Raw genomic sequence first — 27,781 nt, 5'->3', positions numbered from 1 at the left:
ACAGAGTGGGCAGAATCTTTTTCCCCCTATTATTTCTGGATCTTTTACTGTGTACAACCAAGTGCAACACGTGTCTGTCAGTAAGACTGCACTGTTATCCTGCTATTTTAACAATCACACCTCCTGGCATTTTATTTTCAGTAGTGTGCATCAGTTCATTCAGTGAAGAGTCAGAAGAGGGGAAATAAAGCTAAGACATTTCCAGTGACTTCCAAAATGACATATCAAGTAAAAGCACAAGCAAGCTAACGAGTTGCGTTATTTATGTAATTTAACTTTGTGAAACTGTTGCAATTTGGTTCGGAAAATTCAAGAGAGGAGTAGGTTTGACTTCAAATAAGTATGTTAGATACGAGCAGACGGAAGTGACGTTGTCGTTTTCAGTGTAAGGACGAGCTGACGACCGTATTTGTACCATCTACTCCTGTTTCATGCCTCATTAGCATTTTACACTAGAAAACTAAATGGAATATTGTATACTGTATAATTCATGGTAATATTTTAGCAGCAACATGCAAGTTAGCTTAGTTTTTTCTCACATGAATGATGGCTCTTGTCCTGTCGTAAAGAACGATAAGATGGTTTCAGTATGATTTAACCCAGTCGGTGTCAGCATGTGCTCTGCACACACGCTGATGTGAAACACCGTGAGGACAGAATGATATATACCACGTCCTGATAGGCCTGAAGACTTTCATGTATCCCCGTTTTGCCCGAAAGCCTGAACTGCTTTTTTTGGATGGGACAGCTGATGTCACCATCTGATGCAACGAGAGAGTAAACAAGCTGTAAAACACACTGCAATGATCTTACAGTGCAGAGCCACAAGAATCAGAATCATAATGATCAGAGGGAATCCGGGGATTCATTATTGTTAGAAATATTTATTTGTTGGAAACAGAAGCTCCGTTTGTGCTGGAAGGATCCAGTGGAAATGAAAGGAGACAGCTGAGGATGGATGGAATGAAGGAAGGACTCAACCGGGAGATGTTTCTTTTATAGATCTAATAAAGTGGAAGCTAATTACTGGCCATTAACCCACCAACCAGGTCACAAGGCTTTGAGGCAAAGGCTGAATAAAGCCTATCCTGACTCTTGGGGACAACGGACATGTGTGTATGACAACACACCGGTGAGCATAATTCAGCTGTAAAGTCAGTATGTTCTGCTTCTAACAGGGTGAGCTCTGAGGGTGTATTGTGTGTCTGGGAAGGTGCCCTCTTGTTGACACTGACGGCAATGAATTCCCGCTTGTTCAAAACAAGTCGGCCCTTTGTCCTGCTCAGATCTGGTGTATCTGGGCTCTCCACACATTAACCAGCACGAAAGGAGAAAAGCTCCCGTAAAATACTAGCTGAGAGGGTAAGAGGGAATATTGTATATCTGTTCATTATCAGTCGGAGTCTGACAAGAGCAGTAAAAGTGTGTTACATACAGCTGCATGCTGTCTGTTTTTACCGATTGATGTCAGGGCTGCTTTCAAAGTAAGAGGCTGTGAACTAGTGAAGATGGATCGCCAGTGTTGATTGCTTTAAAAGTATAGTCGATAAAACAACATATGGCTCATTAATAATAATTACATTATTCACTATATGATCGACAGCTAAATAAATTGTTAGCATTACTCATTGCTTTTTACTGTCTGAGCTCCGCTGCGGATCTGTCCACACGTGTGCAGATGTTTTTGAAAATGTAGTATTTGGCCTCTCGTACACACGGAGAACGGAGCTTTTGGAAATATTTTAAGACTCTGTTTTGCCTGTATTCGTGCAGACAGGTGACATGAAAGACCACTTTATTGGGTAACGTATCTTTACGTCACCCAATAAATAGTTTTTAATCCAGCCCAAGTGCACCAGAAACGTATGCTCCTAATGTTCTTCTATGGTGTTTAACGCAACATTATCTGGCCACCTACTGGCTGGGCGCTTTAAATCGTTTTTACATTGTCGTGTCAGCGTAGAAATACTCTAAAATACAGTTGGGGTAGACGGGATTCGCTTTTTTTTTAGAAATATCTGTATAGATGTGGACGTAGTTTGAGTAAAGTGGTCGCCTTTTAACAACCTCAAAGCTTCCAGACAGCTTTTACATCTTATGTTACTGGAATTGATTTATTAATGAATTACAAATTGTGATCCCTGTGATCCCTGTGATCCCTGTGATCCCTCACACTACTCGTCAATGAAAACAATTATCACATTACTGTAACATTAGTGCAAGCAGTCTTTGTGCATTTACAGCACGGGGTTACATAATACATAACCATATTAGTTATAGTCATCTGCTAAAGCTTAAACCAAACAGATTGAAAACATCACCGGAGAAGACAAAATCATGAAAGAAACCAGCTTGAACCAACAAACTGCAAACTTGCAGCATGTGAGATAATCTAATCCTCCCTGGTATTCCTGAAACTGCATCCAACAGCACTGAGACAAAGATTTAAACTCACCTTGACCTTCCACCACACAGATGTGAGTAACAGTCAACTCATCCACGATGCCAAGACAACTCCTCCTGTGTGCCAATACATATACTCCAATTAAAGGCAGAATCCTATACATATTACATGTCGTGCTCGCACCTTTCATCATATATAAAGTGTGTAATATACTGACTAATTAATAAATTCCAACATTTACTACTACTGAGTGTCTTTTGCTTCATTAAAAGTTCTCTCTCTCCTTAAATATGACTGGAAGGCTTTGTTCTTTTACTGCATTTACAAGATTTTCTGACTAAAAAGCTGAACCATGTCACCTGAAACGCTACTTCAGTGCATTTTAAGAACAAATGTTGCTACAGAAAATTGTACATGAACATTTAATATGCAGGAAAACCACTGACCATCAGTGTTACCCAACTGAGCCACAGTTTAATACACTGACCATACAAGGCTTCCACCTAATCTTGCTTAGTTACTTTCATGTGAAGAGATCCATGTTAATAATTCCCAAGGGAGTTTTTTTTCTTTGGTACAGACCCAAGTTAGTGGCTCATGTAGGGTTTCAGTGTGTTGATGTTGATGCTAGTTGCCTCGAGGGTTTGAACCTGAGCCAGTGGACTGTCTCCTCACTCACAAGGCTTGCCTACTGCTCCTCACATCTTAGGCGTGATATTGTGATAGCTTCGCCATCACATGGCGTGTAGCTTCAAACATCAACATAGCTGCAAGCTGCAGCAAACAGGAAAGGGGACACTCATGCTGAAATGGTGATAATACTGTTGATAGGGCATTCGGGAAAGTTTGTGATAAGCTGTGTGAAAACTCTTTATTTTATTTCATAAAATTAATGTGACGCAGTGGAAATGATTTGCACTCAGCTGTCTGTATTTCTCTACAAGGCCAAATTCAGAAAAACACAGGATTTAAATGAACCTTCACGTGATGCTTACATGGGACCAACTGTGCTTATGTGGAAAAGTGATAAGCCAGACATCACCTGAACACCATTAATCTCTTACCAAAGAGACTCATTCTGTTCTCTGGAACACGGTTATATTTCGTCTTCCAACATAATCCCTTATTCAAACAAAGCTCCAATACTGACGTTGGAAATAGTAGTTTGCCAAAATAAAAAGTAAAAAAATCATAGCACAAGCTCTGTGTCTTTCATTAGTGTAGGGAGTCATTCCCAAAAGTCATGGAGATGGGTCAGCTGGTTTCACCTGACCGTGTCTATAACTGTAAGCGTTGTACTTTATCTTAACAGGTTATTATTACCGATGCATTAACATGGAAGCACGGTAGCTTTTTACTTTTGCAGCTGGTCTAGGGTGGGTTCATTTTAACTAATTATGTGCAGTTGGACAATAGTATTTTATAACATAACTATATGCCGTGTATGCAAAATCTTAAATTACAGTGTTAGAATACCCTTCAGCTTCTGAGACCTTGTTAATAAGAACAAGACACAAAACTGAGATGCAGAAACAAAGGTGTAACACTGAAATAGGTATAAGGACACGGACTACACACGCAGACTAAGCAGTTTTAGTCAGCAGGACACTACTTTGGCAAAGAAAGACATCTCTTTCTCTTGAATGCTCTTGCTGAGATGCACAGGCAGCAGACAAACAGTAGAGAAACACACAGAGCATACCCAACAGAAGTTTTTAAGGGTCCTCAGAGATGGTAATCTATCAACAGAGAAACACATCTGGTGCTGATGGCCGTCTGGCCTGTGTGTAGCTCTTCTCAGAAAATATGAGGCTCCCAGGGAGGATCAGCACTGGGCCAATAAAGGTGTGGTCCAGACAATGCGAGAGATACACCTGAGGTCATTAATGTACGGTGATAAAAAAATATCACCTCGTTAAATTTGTGACAGCTGTTTGAAGATCATAAATCAACCAAGGAGTTCATTAACAGACCGTTAGCGCCTACTGTTGTGTTAGAAATAAGACCAGACTATCGAATGAAGACGGGAAATAAACTCCACATCATGTGTGGCTGTCTCAGTCGCTAGTTTTAAGTCTTCTTCATTACAGCATAGACTTTTACACTTTAGCTTTATTGATCCCCCATATAGGGGGAAATGTACATGTTACAGCAGCAACAGAGGCAGGGGCAAGACAAGCAGTAATAGAAAAAAGAAATAAAGAAAACAACAGTAGAAAATAAGCAATAGTAAATAAATATATATTGTAATGATAATAAATAAATATTTACACTATGAACATAAATGTACAGTGTGGAGAGGTATATGAAACGATGAGTGAAAAACAGTGCCAATTAGCAACCATGTAGTGACTATGGACGGTTTCTCAGTGTGCTAACATCAACCAGTGATGCCTCATGTTCACTTTGTTAGTTTTAGTCTTGTTTAGAGTAAAATAGATGATAAAGCAGAGTGTGCTTTAGGGCAGGCGGCCTCAGTCTATATCGTATATTTGTTACAATATAGTTGGACCAAGTATGTATTGTTGTGCTGCTCTTGAGCTGTTAGCTCTGAGCCAAGTGAGCAGTAACGGGTTAAAGATAACGTTACGATCCTGACACTTATTTTGCCTGCGTTTACGTGATTGTGGCATTTAACAGAGTCCATTTGTTAGACTGAAAACTTGAGAGGTTGTCAGTCAGCCGTGGAGCCGTGGAGCCGGTCTCCTCCACATTATAGTGGACTATAGTGGGGGGAGTGGCTTTGGAGAGAGTGGATGGGGATATTTTTTTTTGTTGGGGTGCTTTCAAAAACTAGCCTTTAGCTCTGTATGTAGCACCACCCTGAGGCCTAACATTCACTTTGTCCAATATTTGGGATTTTGACCAAAATACCCTCAAAGCTAATGACATTCCCATTAGCCTCCGCTGCATTTGCTAATTATTATTAACAGTAAACCAATAAACGCACACCATATAACTACATATATTCTACATTTTTCGGTGCAAGATCCAGAGTCACGCTGCTCATCATCATCACTCTTGGCCCTGGCAGCCAACCAAATCAATAGAGACAGTTTCACCACTTCCCTCCTGTTTTGATGCCGGAAGATAGGAACAGCTGAACAAAGACAGATACTGACGGCGATATTAGCCTTCTGTAACTGCAACAAACCATACAATCCAGCCAGTTTTCCCCTCCGCATCCAGCAGCACAGCAATGACAAGCGAGCATCTGCTTCAGTCCATTTCCTGCTCCACAGCTGCACCAGCTGTTTTGCCTGATGTGCTTCGCCAAGGTGCTATTGAAGCGACCGTGTTTCTGTCTGATTGGCCCTTAAATCTGTAGACACAAGATACACTTATCTTTGCATCTACAACTTTATGCGATAAGGTAGCGGGAGAATAAAGTCTGTTTGGTTTTAAAACGCTGGTGAAAATGTCTTATTTAGCCACATAATCAAGACTAACTTTCACAGAACTGGAAGCTGCACAACATAAATGAAGTCACACAACATAACTTACAAAGATTAGCAGTCAAACGGGTTAAATAAATACTGATAAGGTAGCAGGGCCTGATTTTTCTTTTGGGTCTTTCTAGATATCCGACGAACATGATGCAGTTATCCTCAATTTGACAACCTGATGAGATAAAACTGGACCAGGACAGGATTGTTGTGTATGTAGACTGAGTAAAATGGCTCGATATCAAATCCTGCTTTTGTTCAAACTGAAACACTTTGGCAGGACAAATAAAAATCAAGCAACGGTCATTCTCTGTTGGATTATTAATGGGTTAAAAGTGAGGTGTTCACCACCACTACCAGGACACATTATAACTCCATACGAACTGGTTTATTGTCCCTGAAACTGACGGCACTCTGGTGAACACTGAATAACTTCTGGGACATCTTGCTTACTTTTCTCTGTCTGTCTTCCTCCACCCCCTTCTCTACATAAGGAGGAGGGAGGAGGGGTTGAAGGGCAGGGATCAACTGAGCAGACTCTTGAGACTGTGTACACTGAGACTCAGCAGCCAGTACTGCAGAGGGGTGACCCACCAGAGGAGCTGACTGGAGCCTCTGGATCACAGATCTGGAGCTTTTTTCACTTTGACACCAGTGACAGAGAGGACAGCTGCTGTTGGAGATGACTGGACTGTCACTGCGGGAACAACATCCCTCCACTTTGGGACCTTTTCTCTGTCCTGAGAGAGTTACTGGGGAAGTTTGATCCAAGAGACACAGAGAATATTTGAGGATTTCTACCTCATTTAGGTAAGTAAGAACCTAAACAGCAGTGAGGAGGGCTGAACCTTACCCTCAGGGTCATTAACTGTTTCTCTGAATTCCTCTAGATTTCAAAAACTAAAATTAATATAGTGTTAAATTGGTCCAACTTGTTCAGTCGTGTACCTCAATTTAAAGCTTATCATCTAAATATAACCTCTAATGTGCGTCACTGCTGTGCACATTAATGAAACCCCGACACAGAGACAGAAAGATGTCTTTGAGATGTGACCATTTATGTAACTACCTTCAGCCAAAAGAAGACTTACAATATCCCCTAATTCTGACGTCTTTTCTCCTAATACCTTTTGTATGGTGCCTAAACTAAAAATGACTATCAAGTTTCTGCAGGGTGTGTCTGTGAATTAGTGACTTTTCAGTGAGTCGAGGATTAAATCCTGGAGTCTTATATTCCTACAAGGCAGTGAGGGTTGTTTTTTTTTTTTCCATATGTTGTGGTATATTCAGTCTGAAGAGCAGCACTTTCTTGCTTTCCTGTGTTCCAGGTGGTCTTGCTGGATAGAAACCACATTTACACCCAAACTCCAGGATGAAGACTCATCTCTTCTGCGTGGAGTTACTCCTCTTGGCGGGTCAAGTCCTTGTGGTCAGCGGGCAGTCGGATCCAAAGAAGGAAGTGCAGAAGGACTCGCTCACTCTCACTGTTACCCAGAGGCTTGGGCTCGTAGAGAGAGACGTGCAGGGTCCGTTGAGGCCCAACATCACCATGCCACGCCGCCGGCTACCTCCCATGTGCACCGGACCCACGGAAATCCGAGACACCTTCAAGTACATCAATACGGTGGTGTCCTGCCTGGTGTTTGTTGTGGGTATTATTGGTAATTCCACTCTGCTGAGAATCATCTACAAGAATAAGTGCATGCGCAACGGGCCGAACATCCTGATTGCCAGCCTCGCACTAGGAGACCTGCTGCACATCATCATCGGCATTCCCATTAATGTTTACAAGGTGAGTCAAGGTGCAGACCACGAGTCCCCTAGAAACAGGTTTGTTTTCTGCTTAACGGTATTTTTTATTTCCAGCAAATTCAAAACTTTTCCTTAAAGTTTATCACAATAACTTCTCGTGGTCATATGCAAATATTATGCTGCATATTGGACCTTAAATCCTCTACAAACATTCACACACACACACACACACACACACACACACACACTTGAAAGAAGGCTTCCAAGTAGTTTCTACATGTTATTACTTTACTGGATTCTGAGCCCCTCTATATCCCCTTATGTCTCTGGCATGTTATTATCTGTTGACTTATCTGGACTCATTTTGTGTGAGAGAGTGAGAGAGACAGAGTAACTGTATATTTGGGTAAGGGGGCAAGCACAAAAAAAAAAAAACTGCATACCAGAGCAGAGACAGAGCGACAGGAGAGGTATGGAGAGATACAGGGCCACATATGATTCCAATTGATCTACACTCACATTCCAGTCGCTCATCCAAAGCAGACATGATTTGGTTGAGTTTTTTGTTGCTCCCTACCACAGCTACTGTATCTCTCTTCATTACGGTGTCTCGAGGTCAAAAACAGGGCTTCACAGTTTTCAAGAAAAGCGAAATTATTAAGATTGGAGAAAAACAGACAGCGATAAGCTCAGGTTCGCACATATCTGGTCAAAGCTGGATGCCTGAGGCTGGGGAAAACAACAAGGGGCCAGATGATTTTCTTCACTCCCTCTATGGTTTAACTCTGTCATCAACTCTCTCTCTCTGTCTCTCTGTCTCTCTCTAGCTCCTGGCTGAGGACTGGCCTTTTGGGGTAACTCTGTGCAAGCTGGTGCCGTTTGTCCAAAAAGCCTCAGTGGGGATCACAGTGCTTAGTCTGTGCGCTTTGAGTATTGACAGGTAAACCCAGTCACAACCTAGGGACAGCCTTCATCTCACGTTAGCTCCTGTTTAACATTGTCTAATGTTAAATCAACAGGCAGAGATTACAGACACAGTGTCAGACCAGTGACTTTTGACCTCCTGACCTCCTCCGACTGGCTGCTCTGACCTTTGGTGATCTATATATTGACATATATAACAACTACATTGTGAGCTAGGGTTAGTTAGTTTTTTCTAATCCTTAAAAAATTTATTAAAAAAAGCTGGAATTTATGTTTTAAATTTTTGAAATTCAAATAAATAAATAAATAAATAATGTGCAAATATCAACATTATATTTGTTGAACACACGCATGTGCTGCTCTCGTGTCTGTACAGTAAATATGAAGCCACAGCCAGAACACAGTTAGCTTAGCTTAGCTTAGCACAAAGACAGGAAGCAGGGAGAAACAGCTATCCTCTGTCCAAAGTTAAAAACATCTGCTCCCCAGCACTTCTAAAGCCCATTGATCCAGACATTATACCTTGTTTGTTTAGTCAAGTTTAATCAGTACAAAAACTGAACAACATGTTGTGTAATTTTGGTTCACTAAGCTAAGCTAAGCTAAGCTAAGCTAATTGGCCGCTGGCTCTTTACGTCTTTAGCGCACAGACATGAGTGTGGTATCGATCTTCTCAGCTAACTGTCAGCAAGAAAGTGAATAAGTACATTTCCCAAAATGTCAAACTATTCCTTTAACTAATGTTAATTTGGTCGTTAACTGACTGCACATGTTGGATCATCCAGGTATCGTGCGGTGGCCTCGTGGAGCCGTATCAAAGGGATCGGGGTTCCAAAGTGGATGGCTATCGAGATAGCGTTGATCTGGATATTATCCATCATCCTTGCTGTGCCAGAGGCCATAGCCTTCGACATGATCACCATGGACTACAAAGGAGAACACTTGAGGATCTGTTTACTGCACCCCATGCAGAAAACCGACTTCATGAGGGTGAGCTGTGACGCACAGGCCTTCAGAGGCATTTCATTCAGCGTGGAGAAGAACAGCGTGTGCTAACCCAGCTGTGAACGCTGCAAACCTGCACGTATCATATAACATATAGAGACAAAGATGCAGATGTTGGTGCACGAGCTGATGTATGAAAATATGTGCAACATGTGTCATAAGAGCGCGTGAACGCGTCACACAGTGGAAGCTTCCTGCCTGACAGAAAAAAAAACACTGTAGTGTCTGCATTTGTGTGTTCACATATCTTCCATCAACCTTAAAATAACAACAATGAACAGTTTCAAATCCACTGAGGTACTTTGATAGATGGATTTTTAAGTGCAAGTCTGAATTTGAGACACACCTTTGAGTCCCTCACTCCGGTCCACCTCATTAAATCTACCTCTGACAAGCTTCCCCTTTACGAGCTCTCATGCAGATGTGTGTGCATAAGCCAGTGCTGTCTTCCTTTTTTTTTCTGTTTAGTTTTATAAATCAGCAAAGGATTGGTGGCTGTTCGGTATATACTTCTGCATGCCGTTGGCCTGCACTGCCATTTTCTACACCCTGATGACCTGTGAGATGCTGAGGAAGAAGAACGGGGTCCAGATTGCTCTCAGCGACCACCTCAAGCAGGTCTGATGAAGGCTTTCATGTTAAATTGTTATATATTACTGACCATATTCACATTCTTCCAGTTAAAAACTGTGTCTTATTTATCACTAACTTTAATTCAGCCTAATTTGACACTTCAGCTTCATGTGTTTTGATCTTTTAGACAAAAGTTTCCAGTGATATGAGACTTTGTTGTGTCCATATGTCAAGATGGATACCATGCGGTGCTACATGGTGATTTATGTGTGTGTGTTTGCAGCGAAGGGAGGTGGCGAAGACCGTGTTCTGTCTGGTTCTGGTCTTCGCTCTGTGCTGGCTGCCTCTCCACCTCAGCCGCATCCTGAAGCTCACCATCTACGATGAGAAAGATCCAAACCGCTGCGAGCTGCTCAGGTACGGAGGAAAAACCCCTGTGTCCCACAGCGGAGAGAGGACAGAAGTAGACTAGATCGCTTAGTAGATCAAATCTATCAAGGTCCAGAACGGTAGAGGTAGAAATCTAATGTGTCTCTGCAACCCCTTCAGTTTCTTCTTGGTGTTGGACTACATTGGCATCAACATGGCATCCGTCAACTCCTGCATCAACCCGATCGCCCTCTACATGGTTAGCAAGCGCTTCAAGAACTGCTTCAGGGTAAGGTCCAACATATGCCAAGTGCAAAGTGACAATATCTTGAAGAAATCATTTGACATTTTGGGAAATACACATACTTGCTTTCTTACTGAGAGTATTGATGCCACTCTCATGATGCCACTCTCGCTGTTGGCTCCAGCTTCATATTAAATGGACAGAGTGTGGCAACAATCGTTTATCTAAGTCTCGGCAAGAAAGTGATTAAGTGTGTTGTTCGGTTTGGAACAGTGGTGGGTAGAGAGCTGAAAATCGATCCTCATGAAAAAGTACAATTACTCACAGTTCTCAAGTAAAAGCAGAGCAGATCAGCCAGACAGGAAGTTAGAGCATAAAGCATCCAGTCAGGTTTTGAAATGAAACACTCTGTGCAGAAAGCAGATCGTATAACATTATTACAACAATATAACCAGCACCAGGCAAGAGGCCAACCGGTCACAGGACTTTTGACGCCATGGACGATGAGAGGTTAATCTTTGAAGTGGAAGCCTTTGTCTGTAGGCTACAGCACAGCACAGCACACCACAGAGCAGGGAATAAAAGCCATAAACCCAATTACACCATCCAAAAAAGAAAGAATTTGACGCCATTAATTTCTGCTATTAGAGCAGACGAGCTGTAACAAAGGTATAAATGGCTAAGTGGCGAAGTAAAAAGTAGATTACTGGCTCAAAAACACACTGAACGTGAAAAGGAACATGAAAAGTACCCTCTTATTTATGTGCGTTACACTGATTTCAAACTATGTTGAACTAAGGCAACAAAAAAGTAAATGAGGAAACCAAGCTCTGAATTCTGCACACAGTCACTCTCACCTCTTCTCTCCCTGCTCTAGTCCTGCCTGTGCTGCTGGTGTCTACCAGCCGAGATGCTGATGGATGAGAAGCAGTTGTGCACGAAGCTCAAAGTCACCGAACGAGCGTCCGACCAGAGCAACTCCCGCATGACCAACAAGTCTACTACAGCCTGAGGAGGAGGGGGGAGGGGGCGAGACAGGGGGGAGAAAAAGGTAAATATTGAAGTATGGATGACTGAATGAGGATAAGTGCCCACTCTTGCCTCGTCCACCACAACATCATATGAAGTCTCCTTCAGCTTTTAACAGACCGAGACAAAACTCTCCTTCTTCTAACCTAAGACTGTCAACACTTGCCAATACGGACACTCTGCCTGCCCAAGAAGACCAGGCAGCAAATAAACTCCGAAAGCCGTATTCTGGGATAACAAGTGGGAGTTGTGTGAAGCAGGCAAACTGGTTTTCTGCGCAAGCGTTATGTAAAATTGGGGGGTCAGGGGGGGTCGATTAGCAAAGACAGCTCATCGGGCTTGCAGCCTGGATAGTGAATGTTAGAAAGTTCTGCACTGTGCGGACTTCACTCGAGTTGTGACGCTGTGTTACGTCTTGTTTCACGCTGCGCCAGCAGTGACTCTGATGCTCTTGTTTGACATTTGTTTGCAATTTTGTTACACATTTCCTTTTATATGTATCTATGTATTGAGCATTTTGGAAACTTCACCGCCTGTTACATTAGTGCCTTTAAATGTATTGTCTGCGTGTCGTTTCCCCCACTAGTTACTGAACTACTGATGTGTGATTTCAGCTGTGTGACCATTCAGATATTTGTATTATACTGTTCATTATTGGGCCCCTCTTGAGGCTTTATGCATTTTGTGACTGTATTTGCTCAACATCTTAATCTGACGCCCAACTTTTGGTAAGAGGAAGGCGTTTCTTTTTGCAATAAATAAAACGATGAACATAATGAATAAGAAGCTACTTAGTTGTGCCCTTTTCTTTTTTTTTTTTTATAGAAAAGCATCAGTGTTCTAGGAATTATCTGTTCAGACACGGTCATAACAATTTATGACTGAATTTTTAAGCTTTGCCTGTTAGTGTGTGTGTGTGTTTCTGTATCTATCTGTGTGATTTAAGTGTGACAGCAGGCAGCATCATGTGATGGTGAATGCTAACACAGAGCATTACTGTGATCTCTTTATTTTTCTCCCCGCTCCAAACACACACACACACACACACACACACACAGCTTTGACCTGGGAATGTTCCTTCAGGCTAAACCCGTGTCATGCATGTCACATTAGCTGTCAAAGAAGCTCTCTGTCCTGTGATCTGTCACCACCCCCACTCAACTCATCTCTTCATCCACTCTCCTTCTCTTCACTCTCTTCTTCTTCTTCTTCTGCCTATTTTTTCTTGCTTTTTTTTGTTTGCTTGCTTGTTTGTTTGTTTTTTTTACCTCTTCCCTGCCCTCTCCCCTCATTTCTCTTCCCTTTCTCTCTGCATTCTTGGCTCCGCTCCTCCATGTGACCCCTCTGTCTCTGTTCTTCTATTATGGTTTCAAACTATTCAATGTGGTCTGACATGAAATCAAACCCACCGGTGAAATCACATTCTGTACATACCTCACTAAATTATCTCCTTTTCTATTCCCACCCGAGCTTAAGCTGATGTATCTGCTTGTGGATACTGGAACTGGCCCTCTGGTGAGATGATGGATTGTCTTCTTAGATCTCTGCTAAACGAGAGTCAGTCATAAAAAGTTGCAAAGAAAGTTCATGTTGTTCTGGAAGCAACTTAAATAACAGCCTACAAATCAAAGTGTAATTAGCTCTGAGTTTAGAATTAGAAATTTAAAATATCTATTGGTCCAACCTGCATTAAAGGAGTAGTTTGTGAAACACTTTGGGAAACACGTTTTCTGTCAAACCAAGAATTCTCGCCAATTCACTCCCATGTACACGAGATAAACATGTTACCGCCAGCAGCTGGCTAGCCTTGCTTGTCATCAAAGACTGGAAAAGGGGGGTGACGGCTTGTTTCTGTCAAAAGATAACAAAATCTGACTACCAAAACCTCTCATTTGTTTAATCTGCACAAAAATAACTGACAACGGCTTTTGGTTTTCTGGAGGGTTGTGTGACCATTTAACAATATCTTGCTGTGCAAAGCTAAGCTAACCACCTGCAGGATGTGAATGCTAATACTGTGTGCACTCTGCAAACAGCCTGAAAGCAGGAGGAAACAAGCTCTGTGCAAAGGTTAAAAAATTAACACAATATCTTCTTTTGTTAGCTTTGGACAGGGCCATGCTAGCTGTTTCCACATGCTCCCAGTCTTTATGCTAAGCTACGCTAACCATCTCCTAGCTGTAGCTTGATGTTTAGCATACAGACATATATAGGATATTTCGAGCCATTTAAAGTAACAGCGCTACATTTTATTACAATTATCGGTGTTAGGGTTACTCTCACTGTCATTCGTCCATTTCCTCTCACATGCAGCTACAACTTTCTATCCAGGTTAATGGGGGACAACACAGAGCGTGACACAGCTCAGCCACAGCTGAGGCTCCTGTAGAGAGTTAATGTCACTTTTATTGCTATCAGGAGCTAGAAAATAGAGATGAAACCTGCAGCAGATTGGTGCCAAAAGGTTAATGAGTGAACACCGCCTCCTTTCACCATGCAAACTACTGTAAACCTTTGATAGACGATGATGATAGAGGATAGCTTGGCTGAAAGCTGCGTTACACTCAATAACAGCAAACATTGTGGACTTTTCCCTTTGTTAATTGCATTAAACTGTGGGTGGAGCACAGAGGTTGTAAGTCCTTCTACACACACACAGACACTCGCTGTCTTTCCAAACTCAGACACTTACTGCCGTACATTTAGACACAGCATAATGACGCCTCATACCACAGTTTGTCTTCTCCTCGCCACAGTTTTAGGAGCCTGAAGTGCTGTAACAACACTGGATTGGAGGGTTAGTTTTGGGTTCTGGGTCTCATGGGTTAGGGTGTGAGCAAACCTGGTTTGGCACCTCTCCACACATTCTTTCATGTTTTCCTACCCCAACAATCCACCATTTTGCATATTTATACAGCATGTGTGGCAAACTTCTGCCAGCAGCATTCAAAAACAATTAGCAGCAATTGCATGAACATGACGTTAGACTTAATTTTCAACTATGTGAGAGGCAGTACTTTTTTTCCAGCTCCTTTTCTAAACCTTTTTGGTGCCTTGTGTGCTTTTTCCTCTTACCCAGGACCTTCTTCCACCTTCTTTGGCTCTCACGCCCGTCTTTTCATCTTCATCCATCTGAACACAATGTGTCCGACAGTACTGGAATGATTTGAAAGCATATTCTCAGTTCTTTATCTATAAGACTCGCTGGATTCTGTCTTAGTTTTGGAATATTTATTGTAGATTGATAGCACAAGGAGGAGAGTTTTCAGTCTGGCATTGCTTCTATTAACATTAGGGAAGAATAAAGAAAACATGCTTTCACCATGAGTGTGAAAGTGTGTGTGTGTCTGTGTGTGTATTTCAGCCATGGAAATACTTCAAGGGAAAAATATTAACCCGAGTTAAATTAAGACCTTCATGCTGCCCGTGAGAACACAATACAAAAAGGTATGCGAGCTGGTATGCGAGCCTCAGTGCATGCGCGAGTTCATGGAGACAGCAGGCTCCATATGCATGCTAGTGCGCACGTGTATGAAAACGCCTTCCTCTGCACATTTGTCTAATTCGATGTGCTGTTTTTGGTCACACACACACACCGTTGATTTCACACTTCAAGGAATGGCTGATGAATGACACAAAAACACAAGTCATCACTCACTTTCCCAGATGTACAAATGCCCCACACTTGAACACATGTATAGACAACACACACACACACACCCAGTGCCGGAGCAGAGACAGCAGACGGCGAGCAGACGCAGCCAGCAGAAGGAATTCATCAGACTGACGTACCATGGATGCATTTCTTTCAACTATTTCCCCCTCAGTTCTACATCAGGGGACATTCAATCGTTGTGTCACAGTCCTACACTGTTGATGTACCTTCCTCCTGTTATTGATTGATTGACAATGCGGTGATAAACCTATGAGGCCAGAGTACAAGATAAACAAGGATTCATCAGCAACACACACACACACGTGCTGTGCAGGTCGGTCAGAGACAAATACTGCAATTTTGAAAATGTAGCTTCCATCAGGTAAATGTGTGTGTAGCGTTTGCAGTTTGTAATTGAGCTCAAATGTGCAAAAATAAAGCCACAGTCATGCTCTATAACACACAGATGATGGTAATGCAGCTCTGACTAACAATTATTTTCAGTATCAATTAATCTGCCTGTGAAAAGTGGCTGTCATAGTTTCCAGACATCTTTAAATGGATTGTTTCAACTGTAACTCAAAGATATTGAGTTTACTATCACAGAAAATTGAGAAAACATTTACATCTGATAAGATGGAGCCAGAGAATATTCAACATTTTCGTTCATACAGACGACTAATCTCTTATTCATGAACAAATTTAAATGAATAACTAATCAATGCATCACACTAAGGGGACTGTTTGGAAGTTATTTGGGTGGTGAAAGAGGGCAGAACCTAAAAAACAAACACGGGATTATTGATATTTTCTTTCAGCCTTCCAAAATCTGTCAAACTAATAAAACAGTGTAACATTAGTACAGCTTGTTTAATCGTGCACCTCAGTGTAAACTCTGATATCTTAATGGAGTTAATGTGCATCAACACATTAATACAGAGACAGAGCAGAGGTGGCACAGTCATCATCAACCAAGTGAAAGTTTTGCCGTTGGTGTTTGTTTTGACAAGGCTATAATACTACTATATGAATAAACACCCCCCCCCCCCATAAAGCTCTCCCAAAAGTCAGACAGCCGCACCTCCAATAAAAAGAAAAATTTAAATCCTCCCCCTTTTCTGACCCCCCTCTCACCCTCTGATAATTCTCCTATGTTCCTTAATAGTCTGAGCTTCAGGGTGCGTGTGAACATCCAACACTGAACTAAAATAAACATAAACTGAAAACAATCATTGCACTTTAGCTCGAGGTCAACGGGATTACTTGCAGGTAATCTCGGAGACAATGCCATCCTCCCTCCTCCCTCCACCACTCACACACACACACACACACACACACACACACACACACACACACACACATTGTTATAATAAAGCCCTACCCTCTGCTACTTTATAAAAACATTATGGGAGTAAACCTTATTTTGAGCCAAACCAGCACATTCTTGAACTCCTCTCTCCTGCTGTTGCAGAAGTGAGGAAAAACAGAAATGAAATGAAGGAATGAAGTGGGGGGGGGGGGTTGAGTTATTGTGATTTATCAGTCCAACTCCATCCACTGATACGGGGTAAATATGGTTCAGATAAAAGGTAGAATGATTCTAATGTTTTTTTGATCGCTCCTGTTCCTTGGACATATTTGAAAATGTGCAAATGTTAAAATCCTCAAAACCTAATTTTGTAATAAATCATTTATAAATGCCACACTTTTGTTCTTCTCCTCTCTTTAGGCAATTTATTGGATACACAGATTATCTCACGCTCTTCAGTGCAGCTCCTAAAACAACACGTTTAATAGTGAGTGTTGTCAAAGACGAGATAAGATAAAATAAGACGACCCTTATTTATTCCAAGGAAAACTGGTGTGCGGCACATAGTCAGAAAAAGTGAAAATCTAGATATATACGATGTAAAACAATATAAAAACATTAATAAAGGTTCAAGTGTTTCCAAAATCCACACAATCTTATACACACAAGACCGAAAATACAAACAAGGTTAATGGTACAGTTGCTTCTTAGCGAGTTGTTTATCGGTATGTTTGCACAATATCACAGAACATATCATGTATCTTTACGTATTTGTGAACATATGACGGTTATGTACAACAAGCGGGTTTATCTTATATGGAGTTCACAAAAAGGGTAGTTATGCAACCATTACAGCGGTGACAGTTTACAGAGACGGCATGGCTCGGTGCTGAGGGCCACGCTCTCACGAGAGAGCTGCAGACTTCCAAGAAACAGTGATGTCAGCGATCACACAGGCTGTACCAGAGCCCTGCGCCGTCATATAAACTCCTTTAGTTGTTTCTTAAAAAGAGAGTGAGGGGAAGGAAAGGGAATGCAAAGACTGCTCAACACTTGTTCAGGTTGTTGGTGCAGAGTTTTGCCACCAGGGAGCATCAGGGAATGGATAAAGACGGACTTAAGTTGCACTTTATGTGTCAATCATCCTCGTTGGCTGTATTTTAAGTCCTTACATGTTAACATTAACTGTGCAAGGCATCAAATAGAAGCTCACAACATTGAAAATCCTTTTTTTTTGTGTAGTTGAATCTGGCCGAGTGACTTAATGTGATATTTAGTGAGGTCACACAACCCCTGGCTGTCCACCGTCATATAAACCTGATGGGCTGCTTGGCTCTCTGTGCTGCTTTACATTGCAAATACACCCGTGTTTACATTTGCTCCACACTGACAATGGTCACTATGGGTTACCTTGAGTCACAACACAGGTAACCAATCAGAGCTCACGGGAGGAGGTGTGGGGGCAGTTGTCTGGGGAGGAAAAAAAAAAAAAAAAAGAGGAAGCAAAAACTGACAAGCGCTGAGGAGAAGAAGAAGAAAAAAAAAAAAATCAACACGCGCTACTCTGATCTAAAGTCAGTGTGGCACTTCACTGGGTGAGAGGAAATTCGTGAAAGGAAACTGATCTCAGGTCTGTAAAGCAGATGAAGGGTCTCTGTTTGCCAAAAGGGATGAGAACAATTTCCGTTTCTCTTCTGGATCCTGGATACAGACACAAGCTGTAAACATAAGGTAAGCCCCCTGCTTCTTACTCAGTACAACTGTGTGTGTATAACTGTGTTAGAATACAAAAGAAAATAACGCTGGTAGCACTTTAGGTGATTGTATGTTGCGTGACAAGTGCTAAATGGAAAGTGAAAGTACTTTTCAGAGTGTGTGTGTGTGTGTGTGTGTGAGAGAGTTTCTGTGCATGGCTGTTAAACACATTTTAACCACCCTGTCAGAAATATCTGTTTAACAAAACAAAAAAAAAAGCAGTAGATGTTTTACTTTAAATGACAGCTAAAACACACACACACACCAGGAAGGTCGTAGAAACAGAGGTGAGTTGTGTCCACCTCCGCCATTCCCTGATTCACAGATCTGATTCTCCTCCTCTCTCTCTACACACACACACACACTCACACACACCATTTTTCACTGTGTTCGTTTAACAAGGCCCGGTTACCCCAAGCAACAAGAGGGGCTTATCAGCTGCTCCCTCACTTGCCACACTGTTATCAGCCTGGCCTAGTTCACACATACACACTCCCTGCCCCTTTCTGTCACACACACCCGCGCTCTCTCTATCTCGGTCTCCGACTCTAACACACACACACACACACACACATGCGCGCAAACTGGGGAATGAATGTTATGGGGGCTTATCAGTGCCCTCAGGGGTCTGGCAGCCACTTCACAGACTCAGATCCCAGTGCCGAGGCCACAGAGACAAACCTATGTGACCAGAGTACTGATGAACACAGACTCTGTGCTGTCACAGATGTTTTCTATAGAAGCAGCAGGCTGCGGGCCATACTCACAATGAACATGTACACATGGCACAATGGCAGGCAGCGGAGGCTAAGAAGAAAAAGAACAACAGCACAAGCACAGAGGGTCTGTCAGGCTGTGACGGTCAACTCTCACGGTCTTCACACATCTAAAAAAGGTGTAAGCTGGATTATGTGTTTGTGTTTGACACCACAATAGGCATGGCAGCTTGCCATGTAGCTCCTGAGCCGGACTTTCAGGTTAGGAAGTAAGAAGTAACTGTTAATTGTGTTCAACGTGCGTCACAACTTGGCATAAAAGCGAGTAACAGTTCATGTTAGTTCATTTAAAAACATTTATATATTTATATTTTACTTTGTGTTTGAAGTGTATTCTTCTTCTTATTCTTATTCTTTTGGAGCTGTGTGTAACAAAAAGCAATTTCCCCCTGGGGATTATTAAAGTAATTCTGATTCTGATTCTGATTCTGAGACATATCTGTCTCCTTGGGCTGCAATTGTATTGATTATTTCCTAAAATAAGATTAAAAATGACTCCCAGAGCCCACGGTGATGTCTTCAGATTTCTTGTTTTGTCCAGCCAACAGTCTAAAACGCAAAGATATTGAACTTACTATCACAGACGACTAAAAACAACCAGCACATGTTCACCTTAAGAGGCTGGAACGAGAGCATTCCTGACAGTTAGGTTAAAAATTATCTAAACAATCAATCAGTTTCAGCTCTTATCTCTCCTATAATCAAGCTCGGCACACTTGCAGAACATTATTTAAAAAAAAAAAAAAGGACTATTTCTCCTCACTGACTTGAAAAATCTTGCTCTGAGAAGTAAACCGCCCTCTGCTTCACTCGTGTGCTACGTAAATCATCACCACACGACTACACACATCACAGGAAGTTGAAAATGAGAAAGCCATTTTGCTGGCAGAGATGTTGGCAGCGTTCTGGCGCAGGAACTCAGGAAGCGGTGCCTCCTAACTGAGCGGTGCTTCCTGTGTGATAACTGACCCAAACATGTTGTGCCTCTATCTCACACACACACCCCCACACACACAGACACACACACACACACACAGACACACACAGACAAAGAAGCGCACCCACATTCTCCCTCTCTTTGGCAGCTGGAGTAGAAAAAACTCAGGAGTCTACCAGGACGGTTAAACCCAAACTGAGGATTAATGGGATTAAAATGCTCAGTGGTTACATTTATTTCCTTGGAAACATATTTGTTCACAGCGGGGGGGATCTTTTGTACATAAAAACCTAAATGGTGGCGTGATCGTCAACAGAGAGGAGCTGAAGGTGAGTGCAGGTGTGCCGACAGTGTTTACAACTTAAATTTGACAGTTGAGGAAGGAGGAGGAGGAGGAGGAGGAGGAGGAGGAGGAGGAGGAGGAGGAGGGGGCACTCTTTCTCAGAAATACTTCAGAAATGAAGGACAGAAGCTCAGGGGTGGTGGTCAGGGAAAGAAAGAAGTGAGTGATTAATAATAATAAGGGGGAGTGAGGACGAGGAGCTGGTTTGGCAGAATCGTCCAGAAAGTCCCCTTCACAATCGCAGTGTTGTCAGGAATGTGCAAGTTACCACGACACGTCTGCGAAACCTTGAACATTGTGCAAAGACACGATGTTTCTAGTTCAACGGCAGCTGCCCCCCACCCTCCTCTTACTCGTACCACACGCACATTGCAGTGCAAACACTTCCTTCCTGTTGCTGGTTTGGCCTCTTTTAGAAGTGAGATAAGAGCACAAACAAAAAAAAAAAAAAAAAGGAGATATATGAAAAAGAGAAGCAAACGGTGCTGTTTTTTTTCACACTGACCACTTTTCTTTATTTGGACATTTTATTAAAAAGCCTGACTGGTTATCACCTGATGGTGCCTGCAGATGTGGTACTCTCACTGTGTGTTTTGCCTCTAACGGCTCTCCAAATCTGCCCCCTCTCTCTGTTCTTCTTTGGCAGGTTCAGTCAGACCACAGGACAGTTTAGCAGCCCCCACTTCCTCATCGAGAGTCGAAGCAGAGCATGCGAACATGAGTTTCCTGTGACGCCTCCGTGTCTCTGGTCAATTAGTATACTCACATCACTCTTCCACTATTGAATTGTGCTGCATGGGCAGAGACGGGCCTCGTTGGAGCCTGGGGGGAGCTCTCTGGTAGATCTGCGCTGACCGTCGCTGGTCGTCTTAAGATTCTGTCTGGACACAAAAACGCATCAGACCCGGACGGGTGTTAATCGTCTTCAGAGGAAAGCTGCAATGCTGACTTCACACTCTTAAGGTCGTGTTTGGGTTCGGGATACTCAGCCATGCTGCAGCAGTCAGAGCTCATCTTTGACTTTGCCAGTGACCATGGTAACATGTCACAGGTGAGTACAGTGTGTTTTGTTTTTTGGGAAACAGAGCTGGCGTGTGATTTCTGAGGAATCTGACAAATCATAATGTAATCTAATTTTCTTGCAGTTGGGGGTTTTCTCAGACTACCCCGCCGTCATCGTGGAGCAGGTTCCCCATCCACACCTGCTCTCCTATGCAGGTCTAACGTGTGAACAGTCACAGGCAGAGGATCACCAGCAGCTGCTCAGAGGTCAGAGCACACATACACTCACACTCACACACTCACACACTCACACTCACACACACACACACACACTCACACACACACACACCTTTCTTTGTCACATTTCATGACTGAAGCTCAACTTTCGTTCAGTAGTATATTGCAATGGCTATTTAATCCATTGTTAAGAATTACTAATACAACAATTTAAAGTCTTTTAACAAAGTATTGAGGGGCTGCCTGTGACTGCGCATGCGCACACGGACCCTCCGCAAAGATTCAGGAAGTGAAACAAACATTCCTAGCTTGAGCCTGGGAAAGACAGTTAATGAATCATATTAGGATGTAGACGTGGTCAGTCCGAGCTACAGCACATGTGCTATAGCTTGTTCCTCGCCAGTGCTGGGAGTTAAAAGTAAGTCTCATCACGGTATCGGGTTGTTTTCCGGCATTATTGTGGTCGGAGCGGGCAGCTGGAGTTGGTCATGGCGAGGCTCGGCTCACGCAGCTAAACGGTGACACTCGCGGGCTTTTAACTTAAAAAATTACCACAGTTTCGGGACGGAAACTCACCTGCTGTGTGTGTGTGTGTTTTTAAAAAACACTGCTGCTTGTTTTGGCAGGTCGTTTGCTGGTTTTCTCGGCGGCAGGAAAGTGTTTGAGCCCCCCCCCGACAAGCAGCTGTTAGCTAGCAGATGTTTTCTCTGTAGCTCACCGCTTCACAGCCTGTTCACCTCACAAATAAATGCGCACAAACAATTGACTCCCTTTTTATCTAATATTCTGCCTCAAGGGCAAATAGGTGGTTAGATGTATGCAGATAGGTGTGATCAATTACAGACACCCACAGCTGCCTATATTATGTGTGTGTGTGTAAGTTTAATAGGTGGTGCTGACATGGTTCATCTTTCTTCATGTTTTGATCATTAAAGGGTCAGTTCACCCAAACTATTATACAGAAAACCAGGTCCTCTGTCACTTCAGTTGCAGTGATAGCCAACCAGGACGTACTGTACCTGAGGAACTGTTGAGTAGAGCTGCCATCTTCACGATTATTTGTGTTTTTCCTGCTTGTTTTTCCCAATTAATTGTTTGCTCAGTGAAAAATGACCATCACAACATCCTACAGCCCCAAGGTGAATTCACCAGATGCTTTGTTTTGCCTGACAAATTGTCCCTGACACCATTGTGCAAATTGTTTTCATATTTGAGAACTCAAAAACAATTCGTCAGTCCGTTAGTTTTCTGACTGATGGATTAATTGCTATCGTCTACTTGACTTGGCCGAGCCCACTGAACAAAGAGTCTAATGGCTCGATCACTATGTCTTGTATGAATTCCCATGTGCAGCCACAGACTCATCTAGCTACTGTTTTCTCTGCAGTGGATTACTATTGAACAATTACAGGAAAGCCCATCCCTTCTATTGAGGCGGTACAATGAAGGGACGCGAAGGACAGAACAGGTTGTGAACCACTGCCCCTTGTCTCCTGCATGTCTGCTGTTTCAGTGATTTGACTGTCCTTGGTGGTGCTCATAGCGAAGGATGTAATGTTATTTCACGTGATTAATATACGTTATGATAAATGAATTGTCAGGAAAATCAGCCGAGAAGATAAAAATGGATGAAGTGAACTGACAGGAATGTCTGCTCTTGGCTAAGCTAATCCAGAAAATTAAATACCTGGCGTATCAAGGTGCTTCATCACACTGATGTTTTTGGGTTTATTAAAATAGTTTTTGCATGTCGCTCTCTTCTCTGTGGTCTGTAGTGGAGCTATGTGAAAGTGGAGAGGAGGAGACTATGGAGACACTTGTTGCTGCTGACTCGCTTCTCGACATGGACTGCCCAGACACACTCTCCCTGGAACAACATTACTGTAAGAGCACACACACACACACACACACACACACACACACACACACACACACACCTGAGTTAACACTACTGACATTCACTAACAGTGAAGATGTCCTGATAAACCCTCGTCGCCTCTGCTTTTTGATGTAGGACATGTCTGACTGCGAGATGTTATTTTTAGTCGTGGTGGTCACTGTGCTGTTCTCTTTCATTAAATCTGTGTGTGCCCCCCTGCAGCCCAGACCTTCTTACCATCACTGGGTGATGTCATCACTACCCCTGTTACCCAGGTGACCGTGTCAGCAGAGGGGATTGTGGGAGCTGTTGACGATCCACAGTGGCACTCATTACACACAAAGAAGCCAGCGGAGCAGCTGCAGTCCAAAAAGAGAGGTCGGCCCCTTTCTGGGTTATCAGGTTATCTGAAAGTAAACTGCGGCCTGTGTAATTATATAGTAAATGACCTGCTTTTATTTTTCAACCGCTCAGGGAGGAAACCTCGACATAGGAGGGCAGAATCTCCCACACCAGACATTATAGTGAAGAAGGACAAATACAACAAAGGTACTGTCACACTGAACAACATCAGTTAAGCCTCTTCAAGTATGTCAGTTTTACACGCTGGTCTCATGTCCGAACTGAACAATGATTTCACCAAGTCAGACCTAGTAACATTTCAATAACACTTTCAGTACAGTGCACGTCTGAATTAAATGGTGTCAGAGCAACGCAAAGGCTACAGGCGCTCTACTAGGTGCAAAGAGAGAATTTAATTCACGTCTTATCAGCTGTAGTCACTCAGTTATAATCTTTTATACACAAATTAGAATTAAATCAGGTAAATAACATCCGACAAGCTTGAAATGCACAAAACACAATTTTAAGATATTCTGATTATCAGATCTGATCACTTCATAAACATAATTTCTCTCCAAATTACATCACTACAACGATAATCAGAACAACAGTGCTCCCTCTCCATATTGTTATGGACAATGAATATCCAGCAAAAAAGCTCTAGTGTCCAGCCATTCAGTGCTTGTGAACTATCAGACCTCATGAGTTTGCAGGCACAATTTGACATTAATAAGTGATGAAACTGCTGAGAAAAAGTGATTTCACAAGAAGCAAGCGTCTGTCACACTCATGGTGGTCACTGCTATAAGTTTTAAAATCTTTCACTAATGCAGCCTGCGAGAGAACAAAGGGCTTCTTCTTCTTCTTCCGTCATATCGTGACACTGTGAGCGCAGGTCAATTAAAGCACACGTGTCTTTCTTCAAATGTCATGTCTGAATAAAACTGTAAGAAACATTTAATGCAACTGTCCCTACGTCCTTGAAGAAGACGGCAGCACGTTAGATAGATGGATCACAGGGGAGCGGTCACTTTTCCGACACAGCTTGTACAAAAGTCATTCTCCATGATGTGTCGGTGTCTCTCCGTTTCCATCGTGTTTCCTGTGTTTGTGCTGCAGGAGGAAACACACTGTACCTGTGGCAGTTCCTGATGGAGTTGCTGCAGGACCGACAGGTCTGCCCCCGCTACATTAAGTGGACTAATCCCCACGCAGGAATCTTTAAGTTGGTCAACTCAAAAGCAGTGGCCAGACTCTGGGGCAAACACAAGAACAAGCCAGACATGAATTATGAGACTATGGGCAGAGCACTCAGGTACGCGGCAAAAAGAGGGCGAAGGCTACTCAAAAATCTCATCCCAACACGGTCACCATTGTTTGGGGAAAGTAAATGTGCGAGGATGCATGTTTTGCTTTGTTAATAACGCTGAGCCTTTGTGTTGCTGTAGGTACTACTACCAGAGAGGCATTCTGAATAAGGTTGAAGGCCAGCGTCTCGTCTACCAGTTCACCTCTCTGCCCAAAGACATGATTTATATCACCGATGGAGACGGCTCCAAAGAGGGAGAGGATGACGATCACGACGACAATGAGGAGGGGGTGAGCGATGACTCTGATGACAGCACAATACCTTCTAGCGACCAATCAGCGGAGGAGGAAGATTTGCACCCACCACTGAAGAAGACGTCGTGCGGCTCTGTCCGAGCCTCTGCCGCCCAGCAGACCAGGCCGGCTCCCCGGGCCTCGGTCCAGCGTGACACCGTCCTGCGGCCTGCCAGCAGCTCCAGCTTGATCCAGGAACAGCATCTGCCTATTGTGTCTGCCGAGATGCTGCGGACCCTCCAGAACCTGCAGAAAGTTCAGTCGCTGCAGCCCGCGGGTCACGCCTCGGTCTTCAAAACGGCTCAGCTGCTGGGGAGTCTGTGCGAGCGACAGGCTGCTGCTGCGGTGGCTGGAGACTGTAAGGGTGTGCACGAGACACCCGGTGAGAAGTCACACCCAGGACAGAAAATTTCACAAGTGGAGACGCCACAGTTGGTGCCGCTAACCGGCTCTGACCAGTAGAAAAGACCAACGCCCGGTCGCCCCTAAACACACACATGCACATACACTCCACTGACTCAGGACCAGTTTCAGAGCTGCACTTTGCTGTGGCAACATTTTCTTAAGTATGTTAGAGTGGAAGTATTGATCTTTGGTTATTTTTGTATTTTAGATTATATTATGAATTGCTAACAAAAGTAATTCCAGATCAGCGCTTCTTCTCCGACATCTGAGTTGGCAGGAAATTGGCAGTAACCAAAATCAACCTGTTTACTTTCCGAGGAGGCCGACTTGTCCTTCGTCTCAGCTCTCTGTCGTTCCCTGTAGCCCGTTAACTATACAAGACACCAAAGACAGACATGCACTGGAATCTACTGCCTCCCTGCTCCTTCTACAGACGCACCCTCTGCTTGCACTTAACCTGCAGCGTCATGGAGCGAACGTTCTGATCCGCACACTGTGTCCTCCTCCTCTTCCTCTGCCTTTCCTCTCGCTTGCTCTTTCCCACCGTGTGTTTTTGTGTTTTCCCCCCATCACATGCTGACTCATTCCTCTGCCTTGAAAATGGCTTTGCACTAATGTTTACCACTGCTGTATGTTTTCTTCTCTAAGTGCCTGAAGGTCTCAGTCCATCCTGTCCCTGTTTCCTCTGTTCCTGGTAATCACGAGGTTATTGAGGGAAAACATTCCATATTATTATTATTATTATTTTTAAGATGATACTGAATTATGTTTGTATTGTGAAATGTTGAAAACAAGGGATCACTGTTATTTGTAGAATAGTAATTTAGCACTGCTGCTGTTTATAGTAGATGTATCTGCACAGTGGACTTTCTTTTTGTTGACAATCACCAGTGAAATGGTCTCGTAGCCTTTTGTTTCGCTACACTGCCTCCTGTAGAGTCACACTGCTTCTATTTAGCCTTTCTGCTATGCACACATCCTGTTAAGTTAGCACACGCATATAAATGCATATACGGACCGCTAAAGCCTCGATATATTAAGGTGTTGTGTGTTATATAACGTATGTCTGTGAACATGCTTGACTTTGTGCCTTGTTGCCATTTTCTCCCTCAGGTGTTGCTGTACTGCACAGACTTAATACTCTATGCAAGGAGTAAAACGGCTGTCCCTTTGTAATGAAGTTATGCTACGTTCAGCGTTTTCTCTTCAGTTGATCTGGTAGCCTCGCGGAGCCAGCCCGTCGTGTTCACCTCACTCCAAATTAAAATTTAAAAGATTAAGCGTGCTGGCTGGCTGTGAGGTTAGACTTGTTATAGGAGATACTTATAAGTGTGCCTTCGCCCCCCCCCCCCCAGGGAAACCTATGCAAAACTGCTCTCACTTTTATTACCGGGTAAACCTTTTCTTTGGAATCCCCTCGCTTTGCTTTATCTGGAGGTCTCTTGATACTGTAAGTTTTACTGATTGTGTAGCAGAGGGAGACGTGGACTTTCTGTTGCTTTATTTTGGTGTGTTTGCTTTCGTGCAGTCTGGAAGTGCTGAAAAGAAAATGGTCTATTACATGTAATAAACATAATTTTATCATTTTATTTCGTCTGTGTGAAATCCATCCTCCATCAGACAGGTTCTTTACAAGCATCAGTGGCTTAAAGCAAAGTAGATGTACTTTTACTTGAGGTTCTTATTCTTTACTGGAGTATTTCCATTTTCTGCCACTTCAGACTTCTGCTCCTTTGCAGTTCAAATGGAAATATTGTAGGTTTTACTGCACCACATTTATTTGACAGCTATTG

At 43.0% G+C, this 27,781-nt stretch overlaps 2 protein-coding genes across 4 annotated transcripts; both read left to right on the top strand.

The window, feature by feature from the left end:
- The first annotated feature begins 6,524 nt into the window (after positions 1–6,524).
- ednrba (endothelin receptor Ba) lies at positions 6,525–11,734 on the top strand. Its single transcript, XM_070844577.1, has 8 exons — positions 6,525–6,660; positions 7,179–7,642; positions 8,430–8,542; positions 9,312–9,516; positions 10,000–10,149; positions 10,388–10,521; positions 10,654–10,762; positions 11,595–11,734. Exons 2-8 carry the CDS (start codon positions 7,223–7,225, stop codon positions 11,727–11,729), a joined length of 1,266 nt encoding a protein of 421 aa, XP_070700678.1. The 5' UTR covers positions 6,525–6,660; positions 7,179–7,222; the 3' UTR covers positions 11,730–11,734.
- Positions 11,735–18,226: 6,492 nt separating this feature from the next.
- LOC139213887 (ETS-related transcription factor Elf-1-like) lies at positions 18,227–27,575 on the top strand. Of its 3 annotated transcripts, none has more exons than XM_070844574.1 (8): positions 18,227–18,441; positions 21,168–21,572; positions 21,667–21,790; positions 23,536–23,643; positions 23,862–24,017; positions 24,114–24,188; positions 25,101–25,296; positions 25,430–27,575. In XM_070844574.1, exons 2-8 carry the CDS (start codon positions 21,513–21,515, stop codon positions 26,043–26,045), a joined length of 1,335 nt encoding a protein of 444 aa, XP_070700675.1. In that variant the 5' UTR covers positions 18,227–18,441; positions 21,168–21,512; the 3' UTR covers positions 26,046–27,575. The 3 variants fall into 3 exon arrangements, with proteins under 3 accessions (XP_070700675.1, XP_070700676.1, XP_070700677.1); XM_070844575.1 differs by lacking the exon at positions 18,227–18,441 and adding an exon at positions 20,306–20,507; XM_070844576.1 differs by lacking the exons at positions 18,227–18,441; positions 21,168–21,572; positions 21,667–21,790 and adding an exon at positions 22,050–22,178.
- Positions 27,576–27,781: the final 206 nt, after the last annotated feature.

Source organism: Pempheris klunzingeri, chromosome 15, assembly GCF_042242105.1.
Source record: "Pempheris klunzingeri isolate RE-2024b chromosome 15, fPemKlu1.hap1, whole genome shotgun sequence".
Lineage (NCBI taxonomy): Eukaryota > Metazoa > Chordata > Actinopteri > Acropomatiformes > Pempheridae > Pempheris > Pempheris klunzingeri.
This window is presented reverse-complemented; position numbering and strand designations above follow the sequence as displayed.

Coding starts and splice junctions, on each gene's coding strand:
- ednrba (XM_070844577.1), top strand. CDS start 7,223: ATGAAGACTCATCTCTTCTGCGTGGAGTTACTCCTCTTGGCGGGTCAA. Junction 9,517..9,999: donor AGAAAACCGACTTCATGAGG/GTGAGCTGTGAC, acceptor TTTTCTGTTTAG/TTTTATAAATCAGCAAAGGA. Junction 10,150..10,387: donor TCAGCGACCACCTCAAGCAG/GTCTGATGAAGG, acceptor GTGTGTTTGCAG/CGAAGGGAGGTGGCGAAGAC.
- LOC139213887 (XM_070844574.1), top strand. CDS start 21,513: ATGCTGCAGCAGTCAGAGCTCATCTTTGACTTTGCCAGTGACCATGGT. Junction 23,644..23,861: donor CTCCCTGGAACAACATTACT/GTAAGAGCACAC, acceptor GCCCCCCTGCAG/CCCAGACCTTCTTACCATCA. Junction 24,018..24,113: donor GCTGCAGTCCAAAAAGAGAG/GTCGGCCCCTTT, acceptor TCAACCGCTCAG/GGAGGAAACCTCGACATAGG.